Source organism: Peromyscus californicus, unplaced genomic scaffold, assembly GCF_007827085.1.
Source record: "Peromyscus californicus insignis strain IS unplaced genomic scaffold, ASM782708v3 Scaffold_20__1_contigs__length_68692818, whole genome shotgun sequence".
Taxonomy (NCBI): Eukaryota; Metazoa; Chordata; class Mammalia; order Rodentia; family Cricetidae; genus Peromyscus; species Peromyscus californicus.
In genome coordinates, this window is record NW_026294503.1 from 56,165,680 (window position 1) to 56,181,352 (window position 15,673).

The 15,673-nt window shown below is 41.4% G+C and overlaps 1 protein-coding gene across 1 annotated transcript in view; it reads right to left on the reverse strand.

The window, feature by feature from the left end:
* Positions 1-15,673, reverse strand: part of Slc2a13 (solute carrier family 2 member 13) — a 289,669-nt gene that overhangs the window by 232,026 nt on the left and 41,970 nt on the right. Inside the window, exon 2 of the mRNA XM_052748693.1 lies at positions 983-1,142. Within this exon, the coding sequence (XP_052604653.1) occupies positions 983-1,142 (160 nt within the window). The remainder of the gene's footprint in view (positions 1-982; positions 1,143-15,673) is intronic.

Genomic DNA, 15,673 nt, shown 5'->3' on the forward strand with positions numbered 1-15,673 from the left:
TGTAGAGACTGCCTCCTCCAGGAGAAAGCAGGATAGCAGATTTTTATTTCAACTGTGTATTTGGTTTAGCACATCTTGAGCAAGGCAGACGCTCAGTGATGTCATGTGACTTCTCCTAAAGCTTTTTCACAGCTTATCCTAAGCCACGGGACTTATGGTACGGCTTGGAGAGCAGTCCAGGTCCCCCTGTCTCTAGCACACTGGAACCACCTCTTTGAGCTGCTTCAATGTCAGAAGCAAGGACCCGAGTCTCAGTCAGCGTTCTGACAGAACTTACACGGTCCATGCTAAAAGAGCCCTTATTGTCAGAAGCAATGGCACTAAACAAGTTCAACAATAGCCTGGAGTGCCTTTTAGTAACAATTTCCTAGAATACTTACACAAATTTGTTTCAAACACTATAAAGCAATGAGGAAAAATCCTGTGCCCTCATCTTTAAGCTTCAACACAAATTTGTCTTTGTAAATATGCTTCACGTATTTACTTTTAATGTTTATCTTTGTATTATCTTTCTCATTTATTTCAAATTATGATCAAGGAATAATTTTGTATTTTATTTTTATATAGATACCTTTTCATATGATTAAATCTGCATTTTTAAATATTGTTTCTTTCAGAGGAGAATGTAGCTTCCTAGACCCAAAAAAAAAGCTATATCTGCAGTTTATAAACAGCCTGTCAGTCACATATGTAACTCAAAACCTCCACATATATTTATCACATTATTATATGTGTAAAAGATTATACAGAGTATGAGAAGTATCACCTAAACACTTTAGAAAAACCAGTCTTCTGAAAATATCAATTCTTAATGGAAGGTTCCTTGTCTATCATTAAAATAAATATGTATTTCTTGACTGCTTTCAATTTTGCTGAATGCCACCTACTTACAAGTTAACTGCAATGATTCAAGGTATCTCGATTTTTCCAGTGCCTCAAAGTTGTAGTTTCTTTGAATTCAAGGTAAGAACTATTCACAAACCTCCATCCATCCTTCTGCAGGTAACTGAAGGCTCCATCAATGACACTTGCAAAAAACTGGCCCCCTGTGATGAAGAGGGTATTAATGGTGACCAGTCGACCTCTTAGGTTGGGTGGAGAAACCTCTGCGATGTACACGGGCACGGTCATGGAAGCAATGCCTGCAGTGAGGAACCAAAGTACACATGAGATATCTGTGCAATTTCACTTGTAACTACACCTTTCTTTATTAAAGAATTTTCTTATTCATTTTACATACCAATCACAGATTCCCCTCTCCTCCCTCCCCCCGCCCCTCTCACTTTCACCCCCTCAATCCACCCTCTAGTCCCTCCTCCAACAAGGCAAAGTCTCCCATGGAGAGTCCACAGAGCCTAGTAGATTCAGTTGAGGCAGGTCCAAGCCCCTTCCCTTGCATCAAGCCTGTGAAAGGTGTCCCACCATAGGTAGTGGGCTCCAAAAAGCCTGCTCATGTACCAGGGATGGATCTTAATCCTACTGCCAGGGGGGCCCTTAAGCAGATCAAGCTACACAACCGTCTCGCTTATGCAGAGGGCCTGGTCCAGTCCCATGGAGACCCCACAGCTGCTAGTCTAAAGCTCATGAGTTCTCACTAGTTTGGCTTGGTTGTCTCTGTAGATTTCCCCATCATACACTTATCCATGCTAGGACAAGACACACACACACATATGGATACAGGCTTGCACTCTACTCTGGACACAGCTTATCACATATTCAAGATTTTGTTTGCGACTGATATGGGGCTATTGTATATAAGAAGTATGTGTGGTTCCAATCTCTGAGGATTGTTTTTTATACTATTATTTAAATTAATTTATTTTAGTGTCTTTTATTTAGTGAGGGCTTATGAAGCTGATCATGAACAGAGTAGGTAAGCAAGAATGGTCTTGACCTTCTGATCCTCTTGCTTCCGCCTCTAAAGTGCCAGCTCACACCGTCATTTGAAAGTCCACATATAAAAGCACCAAGCTTCCTCTCCTTTTCATCTACAGAATAGAAAAGACTGAAGCTGCCCCTTCAATTTCCCAGCAATCTCTCTGTCTGTAGAGACTGCCTCCTCCAAGAGAAAGCAGGATAGCAGATTTTTATTTCAACTATGTATTTGGTTTAGCACATCTTGAGCGAGGCAGACGCTCAGTGATGTCATGTGACTTCTCCTAAAGCTTTTGCACTCTACTCTGGACACAGCTAACAGTACTTGTCCTACAATGACATGAAAGGCATAGATATGCTTTGTAATTGTACAGACAATAGATATAAAATTATGCTCTAGAATGCTGTCATTGCTAAATTATTTTAGTTTATATGAAAATGTAATCAGATAACAGTGACAATAAAACATCATTCAATAATTGATATCAACTACTTGAAGTCATTTAGGAAAGATATACCAAATCTTTAAATTGGTTTTCTGATAATAACTTATTAAAGATAAATTGGATATAAAACTTTAGACTCACAAATATTGGATAGATCAAATATTTTCTTTAATTTTGCCAACTACAAATGGACTGGATATTATAATTGTAATTCCTGCTTAATAACTGTTCTATTATATGTAATTTTACTACGTTAAAGTTAAAACCTTCCTTTTTGTTTAGACAAAAACGGAGAAATGCCCTTGTACACTGGTTTAATAAAATGCTGTTTGGCCAGTAGCCAGGCAGGAAGTATAGGCAGGGCAAGCAGACAAGGAGAATGCTGGGAAGAGGAAGGCTGAGCCAGGAGTCACCAGCCAGACACAGAGGAAGCAAGATGACAAGGCAGAGCTGAGAACAGGTACCAAGCCACGTGGCTAAACATAGATAAGAATTATGGATTAAGTGTAAGAGCTAGTCAGTAATAAGCCTGAGCTAATGGCCACACAGTTCATAATTTAAATATATATATATCTTATTAAGTCATGTCAGTCAATTGCCCAGTTGTATATTTCTGAGGCAGCTGATAATACAGAACCTTTAGGACTCTACAGTCTGAAAAACAGATGATCTTCCGTGGACAAGAAAAATGGTATGGAGCTGGGGGTGGTGAGTAAAGTGCCTATATTCTTAGTTACAGAACTTCAAGCTTTGTGTCTCCAGATATCACAATCAATCCCTAGATTAGACAGAACATCGAAACTGCACCACAGACCCCTGTAGAACTGCCTGTAAGGGACAGGTTTGCACTGAAGAAACCTGACACTTCCAGCCCAGGGGCCCTTGCACTTCAGGCACTGTCTGCCACATTCCACAGTTCAGGACATCTGTCTGCAATTAGTGACAGCAATACCTGTACTTCTCAAGGAACAACTGATTTTCAGTAGTGACAGAGACTGACCCCAGGGATTCATGCAGGCTGGGCACTAAGCTAGACCCTCAATTCATCCCCCATCTTTCTTTGTCGATCACTGCCATAAATCACCTAGTTCTCGCTCACACAAGTACTGTTAGCTAATGGATTGTACCCTGGATCTCTCATTTTCTTCCTTTCTCTAGACAGAGGCCCACTTCCACCCTGGGTTTTGACCTTCACTCAATTCCCTGCTGATAGCACAGCAGTCTGCAACCTTACCAAATGTACCTTTTGTTAACTTTTAATTAGCCTTATCCATCTTCGAGTCAGGCAACAACAACAAAACCTGGAAACTTCACTGTAGTAAGGCCAACACACAAGCAGCTAAGCTCTACTGGCACTCCTTGCTCCTGTGGTACCGGCCAGCGTATGGAGAGAAGCCTATGATTTTCTAAGTTTCACAAAGCAAGCAGAAGGAGTATTAAACTAAATCATGACTGTGTTAGTGTAGTATCAATGCAGCACTGACTACCCTAAAATGCCTTCTGTGGAACTTGGAAATAAACATTTTCAACAAATGTTAACAAATTAATTGTATACTCTCCTCATTTCTTTTACTATGGGACCATCTCGATAAAATTTCACAAATAAGCACTAATTTATGATTGGGATTTTTTTTTTCCTATACTGGTTTAGGTGTAAACAATCATTCCATTTCTCTCTTAGCCAGAGATCTGTCTTCAGCCACATAACCCACTAAACATGGGAAATCAGAATCACACATTTAAGCAATACATGCCCGTCTCCAAACTACAGATTTTACATGACAAGAAATGTAGAGATGCCATCAGGCCTTTAGAAAGCTTGATGAATACCAGAGTACTGAAGATAACCGATGATGGACAAGACAAAGACCAGAGAACTAGAAAATCTCTAGAGCCATTGATACACAGACCTGAAAAGAGCTCCCCAAATTTGTTCAGTGATTGACAATACTGATTTAAGATAGCTGCTAAAACTGCCTAATTCTGTTAGTTAGGTATTTTCCACGTCCTGATTATAGCCCTAATTCTCGGTACATCTCTACTGAGAGCATGTAATTACCCCACTTCACAGAGGACATAATCCCAGGGAATGTAGTGAGTCAAAGAACCTAAGAGATGCCAGAACCCAACGTTAATGGCACACACTAACCTGGCTCATCACCACAGATGGCAGTAGGCTCAGGAACCATAGGCTTCAATACCCACCAAGCCAGTTATAAGCTGGGTAAGTCAGAATGAGTTATTTAACCTCTCTAGGTCTCCACTTCCTCATCTATGGAAGGAGAAGCTTAAAAATCCTTCACAAAGATTGAGAAATCTCAGTGGATTAACAGAGTAAAGCACTTAAATACAGAAGGTAGTCAATACTAGCCACTATGAAATTTAAATACAAGATAAAGCCAGAGATAGGTATAGTCAGAATCAGCCTGTGAGGCATGCAGCAGGTGATAACTACTGCTCCCTGAAAATGCTGGAGGGATAGGTTAGCTACACATAGTGTTCCAGCAACCCTGTTGTCCTACTCAACTCCGGGTCTGCCAAAACAGTTTGCTTCTTTCCTTTTTCACCCTTATGGGAGAATTTGGCCTTGTCAGCTTAGTTTTTCTGTTATCATCATTCTAGACAAAAAAGGGAGGGAAGTAGAAAAATATAATAAGGCAAAATAAATCTGATTTGTGGAGAGAAGTTCAGATGAAAAAAGGACAGGAGAAAGTTTTAAGGAAGACACTTGGGATGGGTCTGGAAAAAAAAAATTGCAAACCTATGACACAGAGACTCTGCTTTGAGGGCAGATGTGGGGTGACAGATTATAAGAACTGCTAAATTACAGCCTACATGCTGTTCTGTTCAAGGCCAAGACTGATTTTCAAGGGCTCTAGGTGCCTTTCAGTTTCACATCTCTTTAAATACAACTTCAACCTGAGACTTGGGTAGGAAAAGCTAGAAGTCACACAAATATTCAGAGCTCAAAAGGTGACTGTGTGAACAATACACCTAATTGTGAGTACAGCAGCGGCTCACACTCAGAAAGGGCATTTGAGAAGAACGCTGAGAGCCACAGTCTGAGAGAAGTCTGCGTTTAGGGCACTGCTGGATGTGAAGTGAGAAGGTGAACAGTAAGCAGGCACCTGCTTTGTCCTTGACTGTCACAGGATGTTCCTACAAGCCATCCTGTTGACAGGTATGTAGGTAATGAAAAGCAAAGAAACCAAGTTGCAGAGACAAAGTTCTGTTTTGTTTTTCAGACAATAGCACAGATACTAAGGTCACAGTGGTTTCAAAGTCTCATACCCTCAACTTTTGTTAAATGCTACTCAAGGACGAAGGGACACACCTCTGCTGAGAACATGATCCTTAGGAAATATCTCAGAAACATTTTATCTTTGAAGAATGTCTTCTCTCTTTTCTCTCCTTGCTCCCTGCCACCAGGTATCTTGTTAAAGAGATTAGGTCAGTCTGTAAGAAAAATGGGAACTGAGTACAATGAACTGTGTTACTGTGAGCTAGAAAAATTCAAGTCCATACATACAGCTGCTGTATGAACATGGAGAAGGAGGAGCCTGATGTTCACTCCACTCACTGTTCAAATGCTCACATATCACACACAAACCCTGCTCATCGACAGCCTGATATTAATGAGAACAACTCATGCAAGCAGCTGATTTACGATTGCCAACTGACAGAAAGCTCATTCCTGAAAAGCCCCAGACATTAAGTTATTATTAAGTTATCCTAAAATTCCTTTCCACTCTTCAGAAATAGATATCTGTCCATAGACAACTCTTACTGTTCTAATGAAGGATTGCTAAGTAAAATCAGCAAATGTGAGGGTCTACATGAATGACTATTATGTATTTGTATAGCTTAGCTGTAGATTTAAACAAACCACAAGATCATTCAAATAGCAAGAACTTTATTATTCACACGACATCTGTTGTAAAGACAACATATTGAGTCTCACATTTCTGCCCTGTTATAACCCAAAGATGACAGCCTAAGATTTCCAAAATTAAGAGTTAGATATTTCTTCAGTGTATATATAAATGAGGCAAATTTTTAGGAATACTATGAAAAACTTTATTTTTCCTTCTACGCCAACCATTAACTACATAGAATCCATATCTAATACAATATCAAATTTTATTGTATCCTGTGTGTGTTTATGTACTGGAGGACTGTGCACATGTTCATGTGTGCACATGAGGAGGCCAAGTCTGAAGTCAGGTGTCAGGTGTCTTCCCCTATATCTCTCCATGGTTTTTTGGTTTTGTTTGTTTTGTTTTTGGAGACAGTTTCTTACTTAATCTAAAGCTCAACTATTGGCTAGACTGACTGGCCAGTAAGCCTCTGGAATCACCCAGCCTCCGCCTCCGCAGCACTAGGATTACAGTATGCACCTCCACACATGTTTTTTTTCACATTAGGTACCAGGGACCCATATTCAGGTCCTCAGTTTATAAAGCAAGCATTTGCTAACCAAGCCATCTTCCCAGCACCCTCATTGTAATTTTAACAGTCCAAACAAAATGTATGATGTTAACATGAAGAGTTAATGGTACAAGTATTAATAGCTTTCTAGAGTAAATATAACCACAGAAATCCATGTTGGTGTTATTCCCTGATGTTAAAAGTTTAAAGAATAAGGTTACATCAAGGGAAGTTGTCATCATGCTTGACTTGAGGAAGCATTACCAAGAAACTGCACCTGGGACACCACTGGGCAAGAGAGCATCCATAGGAGCGAGCTGACTCACCACCTACTTAAAGGGTGCGTAGAAACGGCCTTCCAAAAACTGCTGGAAGCCCTTTAAAAGGCTTGAGTCAGAGATATAAGCAATTTCATAACCAAATAGCATTAGAAAACCCTGTTGCGATAGATAAATACCCATGAATCACAGCGGTGTCTCAGCATGATGAGCCATGCAGCAGCTAATTAGCTTCTGAGATGTGCATAAGCCACCTTCTAATAATAATGCTTCTGGAACAAGGATTGTGGTGGCCTGAGTTCATTTTCAAAGCCACTGCTTTATCATCTCTAAAGACAGAACCTTACTAAAAAAGATGCATGGTCTAAGGGAAGAGGATCCCTCGGGGTAGTTGTGATTGGCTGGCTGTTACATCTTCATACTTCTCAATAGCTGTGTCTACCGTGACCAGGTCGGTAGTATGACTTAGACTTCGGCTTTTGCTTTTTCTTAAAAAGGTTTAAGACACAAAAGATGTGAGGCAACTTCCAAGTGTGCTACAAAATACCTGTAACCGAGTCCAGTTGAGAGAAAAGACTACCCCTGGGGCTATCTACAAGATTAACATTCTAGAGTCTCAAATAGTTCCTAATAAAGCATTATATACTTACTATCGGCATTTCAGCTGGATATCATCTCTCGCACTTGCTCTTTTTAAAAATCTAGTGTGTATGTGTGTGTATGTGTGGGTGTGTGTGTGTGTGTGTTGCTGTGCACCTGCCACCGCATGCATGTAGAGGTCAGAGAATAACTGGTGGGAATCAATGCTCTTTCCCACGATGTGAGTCCTAGGAAATTGAAATCTTCTTCCCATGTATGTCTAGGTTTGTGTTAAGCTGACAAAAACTAACAAGCACAGATGAAAAGGTGCAATAATACCTCTAGAATATGGCAACTGGACCGGCCACCTCCCATCCCACCACCTATACTGTTAATCCTGAGAGTGGGACCCTTGGTTACAGCCCTTTTCTTGGGAACCACTTTCGTGATGCAGGAGCCCTGCTTCTCTCCTTCCTTTTCATCAGCCACCAGTAACAAAGATCCTTGCTAAAGCTCACCCTCCAATTGCCCTCGAGACAACTGTCCCTTCAAGTTTACTAGAGAAAAGAATGAGGAGCTACGGGCCTGGGGTGTCTTTGGTGATTTTTCAGCCCCCTTGCTTCCCCCAAATCATAGCTCACCTTAACTGAGAAAGGCTCCGCTAACTTGCAGACCCCGAGTTTTCCTCAGATTGATGTAGAATAAGGAAAAGGTGCCAGGTTAATGACCATGGCATGCATAGCTAAAGACTGTGACAGTCTCCATGTCTGTTGGTTGCTTTCCTCCTTGCTATGACCAAACACCTAACATGGAATAACTTCAGAGAAGTTTTTGTTGAGGGCTCACTGTGTGTGTGCATACAAAACAGACAGCAGGGGGAGGTGAATGCTGGTACTCTGCTGGCATTTCACTCCTCCCTTTTTCTTTAGTCCTGGGTCCCAGCCTATGGGATGGTATTGCTCACGCTCAGGATGGGGACTGGGAAAAATGGACCATTTGACAAATAGAAGTATCTAGAAGTAGTGGTTTTTTTGAGGGAATGGGGGGCCATTAGATGGCTCATCAGGAAAAAGAAGTGGTCACTGAGCCTGACCTGAGTCCTAACATCTAAATTCTTGTGGCATAAGAAGAGAACTGTAAATAAAAATTCCAGTGAATAACAGTATCTTCATCTTCAACAAGGCTGATTAACTGATTAAGAACTTCAATAATTGTAGAAAATTAGAATGCCACAAGAAGAGAGTCATATATATATATGACTTGAATGTATATATTTTCAAGCCTGGACTATCTTTAGCCCCCTAATTAATATCCATTCCTTGCCTACCTCTGTGTTTGACCTAGCATCTATCTGACTAAAAGGAAAAACCTTTAAAACAATATATTTATTAAATAAATAGACACCTAGATTCCACCAGCCAAAAGGCTAAGTGCTGCCATATGGTATTGGAGGCCTATGACAATGATTTCCCCACTTGGCTATAATGCACTTACCTAACATTTTCAACAATGTATTTGAAAAGTGCCCTGATTTGTGACATTTCTGTTCTATTGCTATAAAAGTTCACCAAACAGTTACCATATTGGGACATGGAATTAGGGAATTTGTGTTCCCAAGCCATGATTATTTATAATTGGCTCCAAATAAACTATCTTTTATCATAACCCTCCAAGATGAGAGTTGTGTTTTTTCACTGACAGACCATCTCTCTCTCTCTCTCTCTCTCTCTCTCTCTCTCTCTCTCTCTCTCTCTCACTTATGTGTGCGTGCGTGCGCGCGCGCGCGCACACACACACACACACACAAATGTTTTTGAATAAACCTTAAGACTGAATATCTGAATACAAAAGCAGACTCGCCATATTTTTAGGATATACCTAATTTGGAGAGGTTACTCTTTGTAATAACAAAACCTGACATCATCCATTCAGTGGTAGTGCTCAAACCAGATCCTGAAATTGCTATGGCACAGTTAGGAAAAACACTGAAATTCCTGTAAGCTGGATTTTGTAATTTCAAAAGTAAAAATCCAAAGATTCACAGCTCATGAACATGAAGACATAAAGGAGAAGGTACTGACTGTTGCTGATGATACAAAACAGGAGAAATTCATTTGATTTGTTGTATTGAGTTTGGAGAGAAAAAATATTTACAATTAAATTTAAAAGTCAAATCTATAAAATACCTTAGGGGTATTTGTTAAATGGAAAATAGAGCTAAACTAAATATTAGTGCATAGTACAATTTTTCATTTTATACTGAGCATCTATGTGTTAAAAATCAAAAGGAAACCTTAAAAGACTTAATATAAACATTCATCTTGAGTTGGAACAATATTTCTTAAAAATCTATGAGAGCAAAACTCATGCTAATTCTGCACTATATCTACAGCGCATTTCTCCTACCTTCATAACTAATGAATAACTAAACATAATAATGTATACATGGATACATGATAATCTGATGCACAGATACAACATGTCATGAGTCCATCGGAGTAATTCCATCTCCTTAAACTCCTCTATAAAATTTAAGAGTAAGTGGTTGTAGTTGAAGTCAGGTCTCCTGGAACTGCGTTCCTGATGTGCTTTAGTACTGGCTGTCCCACCTTACCCCAAGTCCCCTCCCTCGCTCCCTTCCTTGCTAGCTCCGGCTGACCATTAAGCACCTACACTGGCCTCTTAGGAAATTCCTATTTGTAGCCACCATGCACATGAGAACATGTGACATCTGTCCTTCTGTGACTGTAATATGATTTAACATGATGGCTTCCAGTTCCATTCATGTTACCATCATTTTTTATGATTAATATCCCGTTGTGTACATAGATGACATTTTCTTTATCCATCTACATGGCAATGTACATGTTAACTGAAAACACTGGACTATTGTGAACAGTGATAAAACACAACAGTGGAAACAACCCTTTCATATACTAATTTCTTCTCTCTTTGGTGGAGGTATTCTGAAAGCTAATCTTGGTTGTTGTGGTGGTTTGAATAGTAATTCCCTCACCTCACCGCCTGAATCATATATTTGAATGCTTGGTCAGTAGGGAGTAGCATTACTTGAGAGGGATTAGGAGGTATGGCCTTGTTGGAGTAGCTGTGGCCTTGTGAGAAGTGAGTCACTGGAGGTGAGCTTTGGTTTTTCAACCCCTAAGCCAGGCCCAGTGGCTCTCTCTCTTCCTATTGACTATGGATCCAGATATAGAACTCTCAACTTCTCCAGCACCTTGTCTAATTGGCTGGGGACTTCTGGGTGCAAAGAAAGCTTGGCTGGTAATAGTGATAGGGTTGAGATTGTGATGGTGGAGATGTCAGGGAGCATGCGAACCCCTTCTGATGTCTGCAGCCTGACTTCATCATTTTTGGCAGTTAAGCTCAGGAAGCTTGGCCTTCATCTTTCATGGTAGCTTCTCCAGTCTGGAAGTGCCCTTGAGGGTAATGTTAGCCGTGGCCTTGGATGCTTCCTGTCTGGCCTGCTGCCAGCTCAAGGTGAAGACTTGGGTTACTGCCTGCTGCTAGGCCAGGGCCCATGGCCTGACTGTAGGCCAGATTATTCTGCCCTTGGTGATCATCCTCTTAGTAGCTTCTCCTTAGGAGGCTTTGCAAGGTGTTTGTCTGAGAAGTTCCTCTGTATGCTGCAATATTTGTTTAGGTCCTTGCCTTTCCTCCAGCTGTGTCCTGAGCCTTGCTTGAGGCTGGGAAAATGGTAGAGACAGCAGCTGCATCCCTCTGCAGCAGCTGGAGACCCAGGGTGGACAGCATCTTCTTGATGTCCATTATGATGGCCAGCTGGTTCTCATAGCCCTTCCACTGCTTGCTGAAGTGGCACACACTCTGTCTTTGACCACCTCATTCTCCCAGCTCAGGGTGGCCTTGATGCTCTCCTCCAGTGTGTTCATCTGGGTAACCCCATTGTGGATGTAGGCTTGTACTTTGGTCAAGTCCATGCTGCACAGGGCAACCTCCAGGAGATCCACCACAGATGGCAGCTGGAGGAGCTAGGGTGCCTGCTTCTTGAGTTTTCCATCTTCCACTTGTTCGCACAGAGGTTGAGTGAGGAGGGTGTAGCAGTGCAGGAGCAGCTGCAGTTGGTCCCTGAACTCTGTCTCCACGCTCACCTACTCTGCACCCTGCTGTATGCATCCTTACTCAGCAGTTGCATGATGCCTTTGCAGCAGCATTCAGAGCCCTCCCAGGTCATCCACACCTGGTCCAGGTCACTGTTGGGGCGAATAGGACTGGCCTACAGCAAAGGCAGCAGCAGCAACAGCTTCAACTGGAGACAACAAGGCAGGAGAACTGTGGCTGCACTGGCTGTACCACAACCTCCAGGTTGGAAGTCTGCTCTGCTGCCTGTACAGGACCCTTGCCAGTTTCATCTTTTTTTTTTTTTTTTTTTTTTTTTTTAATTCGGAGCTAAGGACCGAACCCAGGGCCTTGCGCTTGCTAGGCAAGCACTCTACCACTGAGCTAAATCCCCAACCTGGTTTCATCTTTTTTAACAGCTGAGTAACATTACATTGTGTTGTACCACATTTTCTTTATCAGTTCATCTGATGACAAAAACCTGGGCTGTTTCCATTTTCTGGCTATTATGAATTATAGCCACAATGAACATGGTTGAGCAAGTGTCTCTGTGGTAGGATGAAGCATCCTTTGGGCATATGACCAAGAGTAACATAGCTGGATCTCGTGGCAGATCTATTCCCAACTTCCTGAGGAAATAATTTCCATAGTGGCTGTACAAGTTTGCACCCCCACCAGCAATGGATGAGTGTTCTCCTTACTCCACATCCTCACCAGCATGAGCTGGCCTTTGTTTTATTGATCTTGGCCATTCTGACTGGTGTAAGATGAAATCTCAAAGCAGTTTTGATTTGCATTTCCCTGATGACTAAGGATGTTGAACATTTAAGTGCTTTTCAGCCATTTGAGTTTCCTCTTTTGAGAGCACTGTTTAGATCTGTATCCCATTTATAATTGGGTTATTTGTTTTCTTGATTCCAGTTTTTGTTTATTTTTTAGTTCTGTATATTTAGTAGATATTAGTCCTCTATCAGATGGGTGGTAAAGATCTCCCATTCCGTTCTGTAGCCTGCCACTTTGTCTGAATGATGGTGTCCTTTGTCATATAAAAGCTTTTCAGTTTCATGAGGTCCCATTTATTAACTGTTCTTAGTGCCTTTGCTATCATTGTCTCCTTCAGAAAGTCTTTTCCTGTACCAATGAGTTCAAGACTATTCTTCACTTTCTCTTCTATCAGACTCAATATACATATCCTTATGTTGAGGTCCTCGATCCATTTAGAGTTCTGTACAGGTTGTTAAGTATGGATCTATTTGCATCCTTTCACAGGTAGCCAACTAATCTGACCAGCACCATTTGTTGAAGATGCTGTCTTTTTCCTATTTGTATTCCCTTGGTCTCTCTCAGTTGTCTTCTTGTTCTAGCTAAGACTTCTAGTAATATACTGAGTATGTAAGGAGAGAGTAGACAACTTTGTCTTATTCCTGATTTTAGTGGAAATATTTTGAGTTTCTCTCAGTTTGTTCAATGTTAGCTGTGGGTTTGCTGTAAATAGTATTTATTAAGTTGAGTATATCACTTGTATCCCTAATCTCTCCAGAACTTTTATCATGAAGGTGTATTGGATTATGACAAAGGCCTTTCATGTATCTAATGAGTTGATCATGTGGGGTTTTTTTTGTTTTTGTTTTTTGTTTTTTGTCTTTTAGTCTGTTTATGATGGATTACATTAACTGATTTAGGTATGTTGAGCCATCCCTGCACCTCTGAGATGAAGACTACTTGATCATGGTGGGTGATCTTTTAAATGTGTTCTTGTATTTGGTTTGCACTATTTTACTGAGAAATTTTGCAACTGATTGGAGAAAGTGAGTGGGAGGTAGCAACTACTTTGAACTAGCACATCGGCAGATGGTCAATAACTCCAACCAGAATTCAGCCTTCTACCTCAGTGTAATTTCTAACAGTCCAGTGGTGGTGTGGGGTATGTTGAAATATTGCTCCTAAGGTGAAGGGTAAATTATTGCATCTGGTCCCTCCCACCACCAAGAAAGAAGTACAATGATTACTGGGCCTATATGGGATTCTGGAGACAGCACATTCCTCACTTGGGTGTGTTACTATGGCCCATATACCAAGTTAGGTGGAAAGCTGCTAGCTTTGAGTGGGGCCTGGAACAGGAGAAGAGTCTTCAACAGATTCAGGCTGCTATGAAGGCTGCTCTACCACAAGGGACACATGATCCAACAGACCTGATGGTACATAGGTATCAGTAACACAGGTGAATCACAGAGAAGATCATCAGAATTTAGGAGCAAGGCTCTACTGTCATCTGCAGGCAACTGTTCTTCCTTTGAGAGATAGCTCTTGGCATGTTATGGGGCCTTGGTGGAAACTGAACATTTTGCAAAGGAGCACCAAGTTAAGATATTACTTGAGCTGCCCATCATGAGCTTGGTATTACCTGACCCACCAAACCGTAAAGTTGGATGTGAACAGCAACAATCCATTATCAAATGGAAGTGGTATACATGTGCTTGAGCCCAAGAAAGTCTGGAGGGCACAAGCAAGTTACATGAAGAAGTTACTCAAATGCTTATGTTTTCTATTCTCCTTACAATGCCATCCACTCCAAGCACACACTGAGAACCTCATGGGTGTTCCCTATGTTCAGATGACTGAGGAAGAGACGATTAGGGAGTGGTTCACTGATGTTTCTGCAGATTATTCAGACATAGAAGTGAACAGCTGCAGCATTACAACCCCTTTCTGGAACAACCCTGAAAGACATCAGCGAAGAGAAATCATTGCAACGAGCAGGTTGTACACATGTTTGTACATTTTACTTGGAAGGAGAAATGGCCAGATGTGCTGTTGTTTACTGATTCTTGGGCTCAAGCTCATGGACTGGTTGGATGTTTGGGAACTTGGAAGCAGCTTGATTGGAAAATTGTTGAGGCAGACATTTGTGGAAGATGTATGGGAATAAATCTGTTTAAATGGGTGAAGATACTGTGCCCCATGTAAATATTCATCAAAAGGTGACTTAAGCAGAAGAAGAATTCAATAATCAAGTAGATAGGATGACCTGTTCTGTATACAATCACTCTCTTTTCCTGGCCATTCCTGTCATTACCTAATGGGCTCATGAACAAAATGGCCATGTTGGCAGAGATAAAGGTTATGCATGGGCTTAACAGCATGGACTTCAATTCACAAGGCTGACCTGGCTACAGTTGCTACAGTGTGCCATATCTGGTAGAAGGAGAAACTGACACTGAACTTCCATATGGCACCATTCTCTGGGGTGACTAGTCAGTGAGCTGGTGGTAGGTTGACTACATTGGACCACTTTCTTTTTGGAAAGGGCAATGCTTTGTCCTTACTGGAATAGATACCTAATATAGTTATGGGTTGTCTTCCCTGCACATAATACATCTGCCAAAGCTACCATCTCAGAGCTTACTTGTCTTATCCACCATAATGATATTCTTTACTGCATTGCTTCTGACTAAGGAACTCATTTCACAGTCAGAGGAGTGCCACCATGGACTCACACTCAGGGAATCTACTAGGCTTATCATGTTCCCCACCATGCTGAAGCTGCTGGCCTGATAAAGCAGTAGAATTGCCTTTTGAAGACACAGTTCGAGTACCAATTAGGTAGTAGCACCTGGAGGGCTGGAACAGCATTCTCCAGAAAGCACTGAATGCTTGGAATAAGTGTACAATATAGGGTATGGTTTCCCCCTTAGCCAGCATCATGGGTCAGGAGTCATGGAGCGGAAGTAGAAATGGTTCCACTCACTATCACCCCTAGCGGCCCACTACAAACATTTTTGCTTCTTGTTCTCTCAATCTTAAATTCTGCTGGCCCTACAAGTTTGGGTTCCAGATGAAGGAGTAGTACTCCTGGCTAGAGACACAACAAACATTCCACTGAACTTGAGGCTCAGACTTCCCCTGGCCACTTTGGGCTTCTGATGTCATTAAGCCAACAGGCTAAGAAAGGAATAACAGTGTTATGAAGCG